The sequence below is a fragment of the Anomaloglossus baeobatrachus genome, chromosome 5 (genome assembly GCF_048569485.1).
Source record: "Anomaloglossus baeobatrachus isolate aAnoBae1 chromosome 5, aAnoBae1.hap1, whole genome shotgun sequence".
NCBI classification, from domain to species: domain Eukaryota; kingdom Metazoa; phylum Chordata; class Amphibia; order Anura; family Aromobatidae; genus Anomaloglossus; species Anomaloglossus baeobatrachus.
Genome location: NC_134357.1, coordinates 405,393,348 through 405,408,531, shown reverse-complemented (window position 1 = coordinate 405,408,531; position 15,184 = coordinate 405,393,348). Strand labels below are relative to the sequence as shown.

Sequence of the window (15,184 nt, the reverse complement as noted above, 5' to 3'; positions counted from 1 at the left end):
CTCTGATTGTTGTACAAATGCTGCACCAAGTAAACTAAGTGATACATCGCTGGAATAAGGGTCTCTTTCCTTTCAGATGAGGTAGCAAAAACCTGGTGACAGATTCTATTTAACGGGAATTTGGTTAAAATCCCATTGAATTGCTCATATAATAATATATATGTTTGGCACAAAACTGGGGTCCGTTACATATACCTGGGCGCATTACCAGTATATAGTGCCGATTTGTTCTTAATTTATATAAGTACATTAGTTTTAACATGTTAAATAAAATTTTGTTTTTTACTTTGAATAAAAGTTATATTTTATTCACAATATATCCATTTATTTTCTCCTTTTTCCTTTCCCCTTGTTTTCTATTAGTTCCAGTGGTGTGTACTAATGTGAATCATGATACCAAAAAGATGGGAATTCATTAATAAAAGCTATCTTTTCTCAATTACAGATGATTGAGCTTCATTTCACGTGACTGGTCTGCTCAACCAGTAGAGATGGAGACCGTGGTAATTGTAGCTATTGGTGTCCTGGCTACTATCTTCCTGGCTTCCTTTGTGGCCTTGGTTGTGGTCTGCAGGCAGCGTTACTGTAGAACGAAAAATCTTCTCACACACTACAATAACAAGTAAGAGCTGAAGTATAGACCAAAAAAGAGAACCACAGATTTGGGTGGTGCAATCTGTGGACATTGCTGTCACATGTTTTTGGGTCTTTTCTGGGGGCAATCAAATGATTATATGATACAATCAGTTCAGCCGCGTATATTGTGTATTATCTACACTAAGCCAAGGGGCTTTGTTTCTGTATAATTGGAAACATGATATAGAAAAACTTCTTAATAAATATGTGCCATATATTATCAAAATGTCTCTATGCGAAATTTGGTTAGATCATTCGACTGTAGTAATTGTAACATGATTACTATTCGTTAACATACAATATCAGCTTCCAATTGTTGAAATCCATATAACATTGTAAAAAACTCATGTCCATTGTAGTTACAATACATTTTAGGCCTAGGACAAAAGGCAAGAAAATCGGTGCTAGTGAAATGCGATAAAAAAAATCACATTCCACTCAGACCAATATTACTCTGTGGGGCAGCTCCCATGAGCAATTATTTTCTCAGCGCTAATTGGACCGAAAAAAAAGTCGCAGTATGCTGCAAGTGGAATGCGATCCTGTTCCACTCGCACCCATAAGTTTATGGGGCGAGAGAAACATCGCATTGTTCTCGCGTTACACTGGTGTAAAGTGAGAGCAGTGCGATTCTCACGCCAGCTGGCAACAGAGGAGATAGGGAGATAAATCCCTTCCTCTCCTCAGCAGCGCCAGCCCTCCCCTCTACAGCTGTGGTCTGATCGCATGATCGGACCACAGTCGCATGACACTCGGCTCCCGCTGTGCTGCGAGCATGAGCCGAGTGTCATGCGAGGACTTGCACATAACCCCCATGTGGCCTCAGCCTTACACTCATGCATTTTATACATAATGGCCATTGTCTTCAACTAAGCTTTCCCTAGAATGTCTAAAGCCTAGGTCACACGTAGCGACGCAGCAGCGATCATGACGACGATCTGACCTTATCAGGATCGCTGCTGCGTAGTTACATGGTTGCTGGTGATCTGTCAAACAGGCAGATCTCACCAGTGACCAGCCCCCAGCCAGCAGCGATGCGTGGAAGCACTGCTGCGCTTGGTAACTAAGGTAAATATCGGGTAACTAAGCAAAGTGCTTTGCTTGGTTACTCGATATTTACCTTGGTTACCAGCGCACACTGCTTAGCGCTAGCTCCCTGCACTCGTAGCCAGAGTACACATTGAGTTAATAAGCAAACTGCTTTGCTTATAGTTACCCGATGTGTACCTTGGCTACGTGTGCAGGGAGCAGGGAGCCGGCTTCAAGAAGCTACGGACGCTGGTAACCAAGGAAAATATCGGCTAACCTTGGTTACCAGCGTCTGCAGAAGCCGGCTCCCTGCTCCCTGCACAATCAGTTCGTTGCTCTCTCGCTGTCACACACAGCGATGTGTGCTTCACAGCGGGAGAGCAATGACCAAAATATGGTCCAGGACATTCAGCAACAACCGGCGACCTCACAGCAAGGGCCTGGTCATTGCTGGATGTCACACACCACGACATCACTAGCAAGGTCGCTGCTACGTCACAGAAAAAGGTGACTTAGCAACGACGTCGTCGTCGCTGTCATTGTGTGTGACATGACCATAAGAGAATCTATCGTCAAACACATTCTTAACAAGCTAAAAGGAATGGAGAGGGGGCAGCACATGCACGGCTTGCACCATACAATTTCTAGGAGCTTTGAAAATTGGTGACCTCTTCATTCATGGCAATATGCAATGGGGCCCCTCTCTCAAGATAGATGCAGGTCTCAGGGTAGGGACACATGAGCATCTTATTATGCCAAAAAATCCCCTTCTAAAAAAGTTTTTCATGGCCCCTATATTCAGCTGAATGTCAAGGGTGTGAGAGTACAAACCTCCACCTATAAGATATCAAAAGCCTATTCTGAAGATAGTCCATCAATATTGCTGTCCATAAAACATATTCATGTAATATATCTTTATGTTCCTAAAAGGCCAACTGTGGATTTAATTGGAGCAATGGAAACTCAGTCCGAGCCCTCAGATCTAGAACTGGATGATGTTGTCATCACGAACCCACAAATCGAGGCAATTTTGGAAGATGAAGACTGGATTGAAGATGCATCGTACGTTATCAATCAATATAACTTTAATTGCAATATCTCATTTAGACTAGTATGTGTTGTCCTCCTTTCTGAGAACACAATTCCCTTTGTAGACCTTTTTCAATTTCACTAGGTGATCACATGGTATTTTCACTGAATATTACCAAAAGGTATTTATGACCATCATAATTGGCCATACTAAAGGTTGTATTTAAAACTGGTGCTCCTCTTGGGGTTATGAGTTGAGATGAGCGGTTCTGTCGACACTCGGTTGCCAACAGCAAACAGGCCTAGCTCCACAGATTCAAGCTTGACCTGAACCCTAGTTCCAGTCACTGATTTGCAGTTTGAGTCTCCGCCCACATACAGCCAGGGTAGGCGAGCTTTTTCAAACTTTTGTTTTTTTTTTGTTGAACACTACTTGTTGAGTACTATATGTAATCACGCTGCTGTTACGCTGTGTTGTTGTGTGCGCCATTCAAACACTGCAAGCGGCTCGCACAGGGCTGGGCACCAAGTGTACCTAAGCACAGCATTGCCACACAAGTTTTTTTCTCAGGTACAGCATTTGATCCTCGAACCCGGACCTTGATTTGGTATTCAGTTTGAAAACCGAACCTTAGGTTTGCTCATCTCTCATTATGAGCACTTGTCAATGTCATCTACGAAAGACAACTCCATTATTTTCACATATAACTAAAGCTGGGGTCACACTAAACGACAGCGACAACGACGTCGCTGTTACGTCACCATTTTCTGTGATGTAGCAGCGACCTTGTAAGTCGCTGTTATGATCGCTGCTTAGCTGTCAAACACAGCAGCCCAAAGCAGCGATCATAACGACACGCGTCGCTGTGCTGCAACATGTGCAGAGAGCAGGGAGCAGCGCACACTGAGCGCTGGCTGCCTGCTCTCCTAGCTACAGTACACATCGGGTTAATTACACGATGTGTACTGCAGCTACATGTGCAGAGAGCAGGGAGCCGCGCACACTGAGCGCTGGCTCCCTGCTCTCCTAGCTACAGTCCACATCGGGTTAATTACACGATGTTTACTGCAGCTACATGTGCAGAGAGCAGGGAGCCGCGCACACTGCTTAGCGCTGGCTCCTTGCTCTCCTAGCTACAGTACACATCGGGTTAATTACACGATGTGTACTGCAGCTACATGTGCAGAGAGCAGGAGCCGGCGCTGGCAGCGTGAGAGCGGCGGAGGCTGGTAACGAAGGTAAATATCGGGTAACCACCTTGGTTACCTGATGTTTACCTTGGTTACAGCTTACCGCAGCTGCCAGATGCCGGCTCCTGCTCCCTGCTCGCTTCATTTCGTCGCTCTCTCACTGTCACACACAGCGATCTGTGCGTCACAGCGGGAGAGCGACGACCAAAAAATGAAGCTGGACATTCAGCAACGAGCGGCGACCTCACAGCAGGGGCCAGCTCGTTGCTGGATGTAACACACAGCGACAGCGTCGGGACGTCGCTGCAACGTCACAGAAAATGGTGACGTAGCAGCGATGTCGTTGTCGCTGTGTGTGACACCACCTTAAGTCTTGGATACTATTCGATAAATAGTAACTTTATATCATGGGTTAAAAGTGTGAAAGCTCCAAGCCACTTACTATTTCAAGACATTTTCTACTTTATCTTTCTTACTTGTGGAGGTGTATTGTGGTCTATTTGTTGGGTAATATTATGGTAATATTACTTTCCATTGCCCAACTTCTACAATATATACTGCAACACCCCTGCATTCCCTGATTCAGCCCTATCCCAAATATATATTGTACATATCAGAAACAATAGTTTCTTCTTATGGTTTATGGGGAGATAAGGTATGCACACCAGTGACTATGTAAGGGGAATACATGGAATAGCAGAAACTGCTGTGTGAATACTGACATGAAAAATTCAATAGCTATATGTAAGGATGAAATGTGAAAAATTGAACCTGCATTACTGCCATGAATATATGAATAAAGAGAAATTTAGCTACTGAATTGATCAATGCAATAGAGCCCCAACACTACGCCAAAGTATTTCTCTACGTTGGGGCCCCAACGAAGAGAAATACTTTGGCGTAGTGTTGGGGCTCTATTGCATTGATCAATTCAGTAGCTAAATTTCTCTTGATTCATATGTTCATGGCAGTAATGCAGATTCCATTTTTCACATTTTCATTCTTACATATAGCTATTGGATTTTTCATGTCAGTATTCACACAGCAGTTTCTGCTATTCCATGTATTCCCCTTACATAGTCACTGGTGTGCATACCTTATCTCCCCATAGTGATGTTTTTTTAGGTTTTTGCACCCAGTTCAGACATAGAATGGAGTTCCAAACGTTATTTCTTCTTATGGTTTACACAGAATCATAAACTCAACATTGTTTTTCTTGTTTTCACAGTGGCCTTGTATCTCATTGCATTTCAATTCTAAAGGTATGTAAAAAAGGGACATATTTAATTTACCCGAATATTGTTTGTAGTAACTTAGTCCAACAAATCAGATCTTGATATTGGTTCTGTGTATACAGATAACTGACAGAAGTATCTATTTATCTAGAAAACCCCTTTAATAGGACTTCTTGTGTTATAGATATGCCATACATTGACTGAAAAGCTGGTAGCTATGACTATGGGGTCGGGGGCGAAAATGAAAACTCCATCAAGTTTGAGTGACATCATTGTAGTTGCGAAGAGAATCAGTCCAAGGTAAGAAAGTTTATCAAGTGCCCTGCTAGATCTACATGTTAGGGTAGCAGGGTAGTTTTGACTATGAATGGACCTAAATTAAAGTTTTAATTAAACCTGTGATTATCAGTTTTTACTTGGCTATTTATAGGATTGTTGGCTTTTTTACTTCATTACTACGTAGTCGTGAATTATTAATTCTACTTATTCCCTTATTAAAGGGAACTTTATATGGGCAGCATTAACCCCAGAACCATGAGCAGCATTATTGAGAGCCTGGCTGTGCGATTGCAGTCAAGTATGTTTTATTTAAAATGGAGTTTGAACAGCCGAGCAGAAAGTATATGAAGGAGATTGAAAAGACAAAAGGCGCTACTATGGTAATAATAATAATATTTATTCATTTATATAGCGCTGTTAATTCGACAGCGCTTTACATACAATGGCCACACTGTCCCCATTAGGGCTCACAATCTAGGTTCCCTATCAGTATGTTTTTGGTACTAACGTTACAAACGTTTGTGGAATAAATATCAGATGTGCTCACCGGATACAGTTGTGAAAATAGTCACAACTGCTATTGAAAGCGTGTAGGTTATGGCTGAAGCAGGAACCACGAGGAGTTAGCGTCAAAATTTCAAATAGAACTGGACTCCCGCACTGTCGTAAGAAGATCGTCAGCAGTAATGGTTAAATGTGATTTCAGAGATCACATCTCCTTCCTCAGATAAATCACACATGTACTAGGAAGTACTGTATATGTTGGAAGAGACCTGACTTGTCCAATAGCATCTCTAGCCGGCCCACTACAGTTGATTTACAGATCTCTCCCTTGTGTGTACATAGGGTAGATCTGTCAGTCTAGAGTGTGGCAGGGAGCAGCTGTCCAGGGACCTCATCAGACTACACAGATCTCTCCCTTTAGTCACCAGTCACCTTTCAAACTATATTTTCTCTGAAAAGCCTCAGCACTTCAGCGTAAAACATACCTTCCTGAAACTGTGCACCCAGAACCTGACTCATGCTGCCCAAGCCACAAATCTAATGACAGTTTCCCTTTAAATGATAATTAAAGGGTCCAAATGTTGCAAACAAATACTACATAGTCTTCTTTTATACTACAAAACATGAAATAAGCAGCAGTCATTCTGATCTGAACAAAAACAACGACCTCTGTTATTGTGCTTCAGTCCATGTGGTGCCTTGTTACACTACTTTGCCCAAAATCCTGAATAGTTATTTTTAGGCTTTACATACAGATTAACACTAAAAGTCCCAGAAATTTCGAGCTCCCCCCCCGAAGTCCCAAAAAAGGGTCAAATGACCCTTAAGGTACCGTCACACATAACGAGATCACTAGCAAGATCCCTTTAGCGATCTCGTTATGTGTGACATCTACCAGCGATCAGGCCCCTGCTGTGAGATCTCTAGTCGTTGCAGAATGATCCAGGCCATTTTCTTCAAAGGCGATGTACTGCTGGGCAGGACACATCGCTGTGTTTGACACTGTGTGACAGGGTCACAGTCACTGCTGATGTCGCGGGCAGGGAGGAGGGTGTCAGCACACTACGCTCACCCCTTCTGCTCGGGTCCGGCGGCTGCTGCTCAGTGGTGGCTCGAGCGGTGGGCCGGATCCCGGGGGTTCTCGAGCGGCACTCCTCGCCCGTGAGTGAAAGGGGGGTTTGTTGGGTGTGGGGATGATTGTCCGTGACGCCACCCACGGTTGTGGTGATTGCACCACCGCTGCTCAGTATGGGGATCCCGGGGATGGTGATGCGGAGCAGCCAGGTGTTGTGTTGCCCCTCCGTGGGTAGGGGTTGGTGATCCCGGGGCCTGGTGATGAGATGTGAGGTGCAGGGCCTGGTGGGCGCAGGGACGCGGGGGCAGCGCTGTGCCTTGCGGCACTGTGGTACTCACTCAGCCTGAGACGTTGACACAGTTTTTATGGTAAACCAAACGGCTGGTAAGACGGTCCCACGGACGGCTGCACTTGCTCTCCCAGTAGGTGACGGTGATGTCCCTCTTCCTTGCACCTTTGTTTACTTGTTGGTTGCGATGGGTTCCCACCGGTAACCCGCTCCCCGGCTTCAAGCTGGACCGGGGGAGCTCTACTCTTTGCCCGCAGGCGCTGGCCCTGAGAGACTGTTGCCCTGGCGATGGCGGTGTCTCTCCTACACTGGTTGGGCTGTTGCCTTCAATCGGGACTTGGTTGTTGGGGGATCTATGTCCCCTTCACTGACGGATTTGGCAAATTATGGCGACTCCTAGCCTTGCCAGGGTCCGAGAGGCCCCTGCCCTGGTGCTGACTGTCCTTCGGTACACTGCTCCAGACCGCCGGGCCACTACCCGTCCACGGTCCTTCCAGGAACTTCCACACGGTCCCCCTCCAGACAGTCACCGCCATTGCTGACCTTGCTGACCTGTCCTGCACACAGCTGGACTACTTCAGGCTTTCTTTCTGTCACCACTTTACTTCCTTCAACTTTCACTTTCTTAACTCCTCTACTTAGCTCCTCACTCCTGCTCCTCCCTGAGCTGACTCCTTCCACTTCTCCCTCCTAAACTGAACTGCCTGGTTTCTCCCGCCTCCAGAGCTGTGAACTCCTCGGTGGGCGGAGCCAACCGCCTGGCCCACCCCCTGGTGTGAATCATCAGCCTCTGGAGGAAGGCAACAAGGATTTTTGGTTAGCTTTGGTGTTCCTAACTGGGATGTAGGGTGTGGTGGTGTGTGACCTGTGTCCCCTGGCTTGCCCAGGGTGACACATTCCCCCTTAGCAAAATGCAGACCGTCCGCGGGCTGCCGTCCAACACCGGTTTTATTTTTCTGTAAAAGATAACATGGTAAAATAGCATATGTACATTTTTAATAAATCTTCCCTTAACGGGAGGCACATTTCTTAAACGTTGCAAACGGTTTACGGTTACGGTTTCCGCTCTCTCCCACCCAAGCAACCTGGCCCTGATGCTGCCCCTAAAACCCAGGCAGCACCCCTTGACCCACAGTCCAGCACAAGTTACCCGAGCGGGATCTGTCCTTCCCCTCCAGAGGGTAGCCACCGATTCCTGTGGTGGCTGGGCCCCAGCCTGCTCTGCTGAGGGCCCTCCCTCCAACCTGCCTCTCCGGAGGCGGCATTGCGGAAAACGGTAACGGCAAACAACTTATTTACAAGCCACTAACGTTTGTGGTTGCCCTGCAAGTTCACGGGCTTGTCCATGGATAGTTCCCATGCAAAACAACTTTTCAACGGTCCCCACGGGGACAACGGTGTCGGCTCCAGCCGGTTGCAAATTACGGTAAATCAGGTGAAACTTTGGTAATCATTTTCTTATCATTTTTCAAAACTTTTAAACAAACAAAATGGTGGTCCCAACGGGGACTGGACAACGGTGCTCCGCTGCCCTACTGGGTATTTTCGTCCTCCTCACCCGGCTCGGGGTGGAAGGACACGGGCACCAGCCCCTCCAGTGCATAGCAAGCACGGCGTGGAAGGGCCGCCCGATACCCGTTGCCTCCGGTGCGGGGAACATAAGTGGCCTCCATGCCAGGCAGGGCAACGACCCCCTCCTCCTCTTCTGACACAGGCTCAGTGTCAGGCCCGGAGTCGCTATCTTCTGCCCCCGCCGCAGTCACAGAGAGAGGCACACCCGACGGGCCAGGTGCGGTGCAGCACGCGAGTGAGTAGGACGGAGGTAACACAGGAGCCAGGGGCAGACCGGGTCCCTCAGCCGCAGCGACCGGTCCCTCGGGGACACAGGGGCGTGGGTCATTCTCCAGCTCCTCCATCACAGCCTCCACTCCATACACTCGCGCCACAGCAACTAGGGCCTCCACCTCCGCGGCCCACTGCTCCATCAGCCCGCCGATCCGACTCTGGTAGTGACGGCAGATCTCCGCCGCTCGGGCCCTCAGCCATGCCGCTGTTCCAGTCACCAGCTCAGTAGTCTCTGCAGAACTAGGTGGGGCGGACATTTTCCGCTAGAGTCGATGGACCGGGGGGGTCCCAGTGTGTTTGTTGCACCGCCACACTTACATGCGTCCAGCCGCCATCGCGTCGCCCTTAGCTCTTTCCGGCCCCTCCTCTCTCGGGGTGGGGTTTTGGCCTTCGCGCCTCTACTACTCGAGAAGACGCTCAAGCGGGAACTTTTCGCGCCAAAGATGGCGGCTTCTGAAATTTTTCTGCCGGATATCTCCGGCGATAACAAGGCGCACCTCTACCAGACGGCAGAGCAGTAAGATCCTGTTTGTGACGCCAAGTTGTCGCGGGCGGGGAGGAGGGTGTCAGCACACTACGCTCACCCCTTCTGCTCGGGTCCGGCGGCTGCTGCTCAGTGGTGGCTCGAACGGTGGGCCGGATCCCGGGGATTCTCGAGCGGCACTCCTCGCCTGTGAGTGAAAGGGGGGTTTGTTGGGTGTGGGCATGATTATTGTCCGTGACGCCACCCACGGTTGTGGTGATTGCACCACCGCTGCTCAGTATGGGGATCCCGGGGATGGTGATGCGGAGCAGCCAGGTGTTGTGTTGCCCCTCCGTGGGTAGGGGTTGGTGATCCCGGGGCCCGGTGATGAGATGTGAGGTGCAGGGCCTGGTGGGCGCAGGGACGCGGGGGCAGCGCTGTGCCTTGCGGCACTGTGGTACTCACTCAGCCTGAGACGTTGACACAGTTTTTACGGTAAACCAAACGGCTGGTAAGACGGTCCCACGGACGGCTGCACTTGCTCTCCCAGTAGGTGACGGTGATGTCCCTCTTCCTTGCACCTTTGTTTACTTGTTGGTTACGATGGGTTCCCACTGGTAACCCGCTCCCCGGCTTCAAGCTGGACCGGGGGAGCTCTACTCTTTGCCCGCAGGCGCTGGCCCTGAGAGACTGGTGCCCTGGCGGTGGCGGTGTCTCTCCTACACTGGTTGGGCTGTTGCCTTCAATCGGGACTTGGTTGTTGGGGGATCTACGTCCCCTTCACTGACGGATTTGGCAAATTATGGCGACTCCTAGCCTTGCCAGGGTCTGAGAGGCCCCTGCCCTGGTGCTGACTGTCCTTCGGTACACTGCTCCAGACCGCCGGGCCACTACCCGTGCACGGTCCTTCCAGGAACTTCCACACGGTCCCCCTCCAGACAGTCACCGCCGTTGCTGACCTTGCTGACCTGTCCTGCACACAGCTGGACTACTTCAGGCTTTCTTTCTGTCACCACTTTACTTCCTTCAACTTTCACTTTCTTAACTCCTCTACTTAGCTCCTCACTCCTGCTCCTCCCTGAGCTGACTCCTTCCACTTCTCCCTCTTAAACTGAACTGCCTGGTTTCTCCCGCCTCCAGAGCTGTGAACTCCTTGGTGGGTGGAGCCAACCGCCTGGCCCACCCCCTGGTGTGAATCATCAGCCTCTGGAGGAAGGCAACAAGGATTTTTGGTTAGCTTTGGTGTTCCTAACTGGGATGTAGGGTGTGGTGGTGTGTGACCTGTGTCCCCTGGCTTGCCCAGGGCGACACACTGAGATCGTTATACAGGTTGCTACTGCGACCTGTATTGTTCCTGCATCGCTGGTAAGATCTGACTGTGTGACATCTCAACTTCGACCTCCCAGCGACTTACCTGCGATCCCTATCAGGTCACATCGTTTTCGGGATCGCTGGTAAGTCGTTGTGTGTGACTGGGCCTTTAGTCCAAACTGTAATTAAGGCCATTACTGTCGCACCACAGGAGGTTGGAAAACAACAACCTCCTGTGGTGCAACAGTAATGGCCTTAAATACAGAACAAAAGACGGTGATTATAGGATGTTAGCTAAAATCCTACAGGTCATTCGACCCATCTCTGAGTTCCAAAGGTAGAAATGTTAAATGACCCCTCTCTGGGACTTCTAGTGTTAAAAGGGGTAGTCCCATTTTGCACTGTTATGGCATATTCAGGGGAAATGTAATACTACATGTGGGTCATCAATTTGATCGGCATCTATTTTGAGAAGAGTGTGCATCCATCAATAGAGAGGTGATTGGAATTCTCATAAAAATTAATGGAAAATCCAACCACAACTCCACTGACAGCTGAAGGGACTGTGTACTTGAGATAGTTGCAAGTCCTATTAGTGGGACATACTTTTATTATACAAATATGGGATATACTGTGGGTTGCCATAATTGTATGAGGAGGGAATACCCCTTCAATATTAAAAATATGTATGATACATAGACATGTCCTTATTACTATACTCTTGTTTGTAGCTTTGGAATATTATAAAGGCACTATCTATTGAACCTGTTCTACACCTGTGTGTCCCAGATTTAGCATCGGGATGGAACCTTGTGGGTGGGAATTTTTTTTATCTATTCTTACCCTCGCTGCTTTCCTCCCCTTTGTTTAAATTTTGCTCCATGGCTGGTGCCATTATCCCTATGGCTGGCATGTGCGCAGTGCTGTATTCATGGTGTAGTTGAATTATTCACTAAAATGGGGCCAGAGTCAGTGTGTGCACACTCCTCCAAAATGGCGTCATTTTATTGACGACACTGTCTGCAAACATCATCTGAAACAGACTGGTGATATTTACAGAGACAGTGTTTTCATTAAAATGGCGCAGGAGTTGGTGGAATACGCACGCTCTGACTCCAGAGGCATTTTATTGAAGACTTCAACTAGAATATGAACATAGCACAAACAAGTTCGATCCCGGCTTTAGACAGGAGGACGCATTCAGCGTTACATAGTGAATACAGTGCATGAATGAACCAATTAAATATATATCTATCTATATACATAATTGCCCTATTCTGTGTCTCTGTCCAAGAAATGACGTCATACGCTGAACCCACCTAAACCACGCCCACACAGCCCCAAAAGGCCGAACACCCCCCCACACACCCACACCTCACTCCACCCTCACCCAATCAGCAGCGGCCCTGCCTCACATCCCCCACACACCCACACCTTACTCTACCCACACCCAATCAGCAGCGATGACCGCTCAATTAGGACACGCCCACTCACTGAAACCCTGACAACATCCTCACCGCACATACACCGGCACTACCGCTCCCATCATCACCGCATGTACACCGACACTACCGCTCCCATCATCACAGCACATACACCGGCACTACCGACCCCATCATCACTGCACATACACCGGCACTACTGCACCCATCATCACCTCCCATACACCGGCACTACCACCCCCATCATCACCGCCCATACACCTGCACTACTGCACCCATCAACACCGCACATACACCAGCACTACCGCACCCATCATCACCGCACATACACCGGCACTACTGCACCCATCTTCACCGCACATACACCGGCATTACCGCTCCCATCTTCACCGCACATACACCGGCATTAACGCTCCCATCATCACCACACACACACCAGCACTACCGCTCCTATCATCTCCGCACATACACCGGCACTACCGCTCCTATCATCACCGCACACACCCCGGCACTGCCGCTCCCATCATCACCGCACATACATCGGTACTACCGCCCCCATCATCACCGCACACACCCAGGCATTACCGCTCCTATCATCACCGCACCTACCCAGGCACTACCGCTCCAATCATCACCGCACATACACCGGCACTACAGCCCCCATCATCACCGCACATAAACCGGCACTACTGCTCCCATCATCACCGCACTTACACCGGCACTACCGCCCCCATCATCACCGCACATACACCGGCACTACTGCCCCCATCATCACCGCACATACACCGGCACTACCGCTCCCATCATCACCACACATACACCGGTACTACTGCTCCCATCATCACCGCACATACACCGCCACTACCGCACCTATCATCACCGCACATATGCCGGGCAATACCGCTCCCATCATCATTGCACATACACCGGTACTACTGCACCCATCATCACCGCACACACCCAGGCACTACCGCACCCAACATCACCGAACACACGCAGGCACTACCGCACTCATCCTCACCACACACACACACCGGCAATACCTGAGTGCCGTCTCCGCTTCTCCGCTGACAGCGCGATTCACTTCAGTTGCTGCCTGGAGCTCACAGTGAGAGGTGGTGTTTCACGGCTGCTCCTGTCAGCTTCATGTAGCAGAGCTGAAAGCGTCATGGGACCTCTGTGGATTACGCCGGACCTGGAGGGGTATTTGGGGATTTTAATAAAGTAGTGAAAGAGGGTGTTTTTTATCTTTTATTTCAAATAAAGGATTTTTTCGGTGTATGTGTTTATTTACTTTCACTTACAGGTTAATCATGGGGGGTATCTCGCCTGCCATGATTAACCTAGAACTTAGTGGCAGCTATGGGCTGCCATTAACTCCTTATTACCCCGATTCCTACTGCACCAGGGCAATTCGGGATGAGCCGGGTAGAGTCCCGGGACTGTCGCATCTAATGGATGCGGCAATTCTGGCAGCTGCTGGCTGAAATTTTTAGGCTGGGGGGCTCCCCATAACGTGGGGCTCCCCATCCTGAGAATACCAGCCTTCAGCCGTGTGTCTTTATCTTGGCTGGTATCAAAATTGTGGGGGACCACACGCCGTTGTTTTTAATTTATTTATTTATTGTACTGCACGATATAGACGCACCCACCGGCGGCTGTGATTGGTTGCAGTGAGACAGCTGTCACTCAGTGTGGGGGCGTGTCTGACTGCAACCAATCATAGGCGCCGGTGGGTGGGGAAAGCAGGGAATACGAGATGGAATAATGAGCGGCCAGCATTTTCAAAAAAGGAGAAGCCGCCACAGTGTGACAGCTGTGCAGTGCCGCGCCGGTGATCGGTGAGTATGAGAGAGAGGGAGAGAGAGCCCGACATTAACAGAGACAGAGCGATAGACCGACAGAGAGAGAGACCGAGAGAGAGAGAGAGAGAGAGAGAGACCAACAGACAGAGAGAGAGAGAGACCAGGAGTGCTTTTAACGATTTAGAACATTCTGCTGGACTTGCTGAGCATGCTCAGTAGAACGTGACGGAATCCTGCACTGGAATCTGTCGCCAAACACTTGGCGACGGAATCCAGCACCACAGACATTCATTATGCCTCTTAACGTATCCTGACGGAATCCTGCAGAGTGCGCTTGTTTACAGCAACAAAAAACGCTACATTCAGCGTTCCTTTCGCCCGACGGGCACTGACGGTGACCGACAAAACAACTTATGTGCCACGGGGTGGATGCAACACAAGATCATCCGTTGCAATCCGCCCTTAATAGAAGCCTATGAGGAATAAACGGATTCCTGCAATGGTTACCGTAATTCCTCAAGGCGGCGGATTGCAATGGATGCCGTTCAACGTAAGTGTGAAAGCGCCCTAAAGCCCCGACTCAGGAGGCCCCAAAGCGCAGGTCAGTGACCCAACTACGCCACAGAGACACAGAGGGACAGGGACCGGAGGAGACGCAGCTGCGGCATCGCAGGGTTTCCCCGCGCCACAGAGACACACAGAGGGACGGGGACCAGAGGAGACGCAGCTGCGGCACACTAGGAAAACAGCACTCTGGGACGCAGCTCTCCCACTAACCAAGGATAAATGCAGGGGAAGCACATGGATACTTAAAGATTAACACTGCTGTGAATGTTAAGGAGCTGCTCATTACTATTCATGAGCCGCTCATTACTATTCATGAGCGGCTACTTAACATTCACTGCAGTGTTAATATTTAAGTAGCCATGTGCTTCCCCTGCATTCATCCATGGTTAGTGGGAGAGCTGCATCCCAGAGTGCTCATGAGTCAATCATTACTATTCATGGCCAGCGGGAAATGAAGCCACACATACACCATGATTCCCACACA

The 15,184-nt window shown here is 49.1% G+C and overlaps 1 protein-coding gene across 2 annotated transcripts in view; it reads left to right on the top strand.

Annotated features, from left to right (window-relative positions):
* The window catches only part of TMEM98 (transmembrane protein 98), a 111,999-nt gene that overhangs the window by 27,836 nt on the left and 68,979 nt on the right, over positions 1 to 15,184 (top strand). For both annotated transcript variants that reach the window (XM_075350203.1, XM_075350204.1), the window contains exons 2-5: positions 446 to 622; positions 2,596 to 2,727; positions 5,114 to 5,147; positions 5,305 to 5,420. In XM_075350203.1, coding sequence (XP_075206318.1) covers positions 492 to 622; positions 2,596 to 2,727; positions 5,114 to 5,147; positions 5,305 to 5,420 — 413 coding nt within the window. In that variant the 5' untranslated portion in view covers positions 446 to 491. The remainder of the gene's footprint in view (positions 1 to 445; positions 623 to 2,595; positions 2,728 to 5,113; positions 5,148 to 5,304; positions 5,421 to 15,184) is intronic.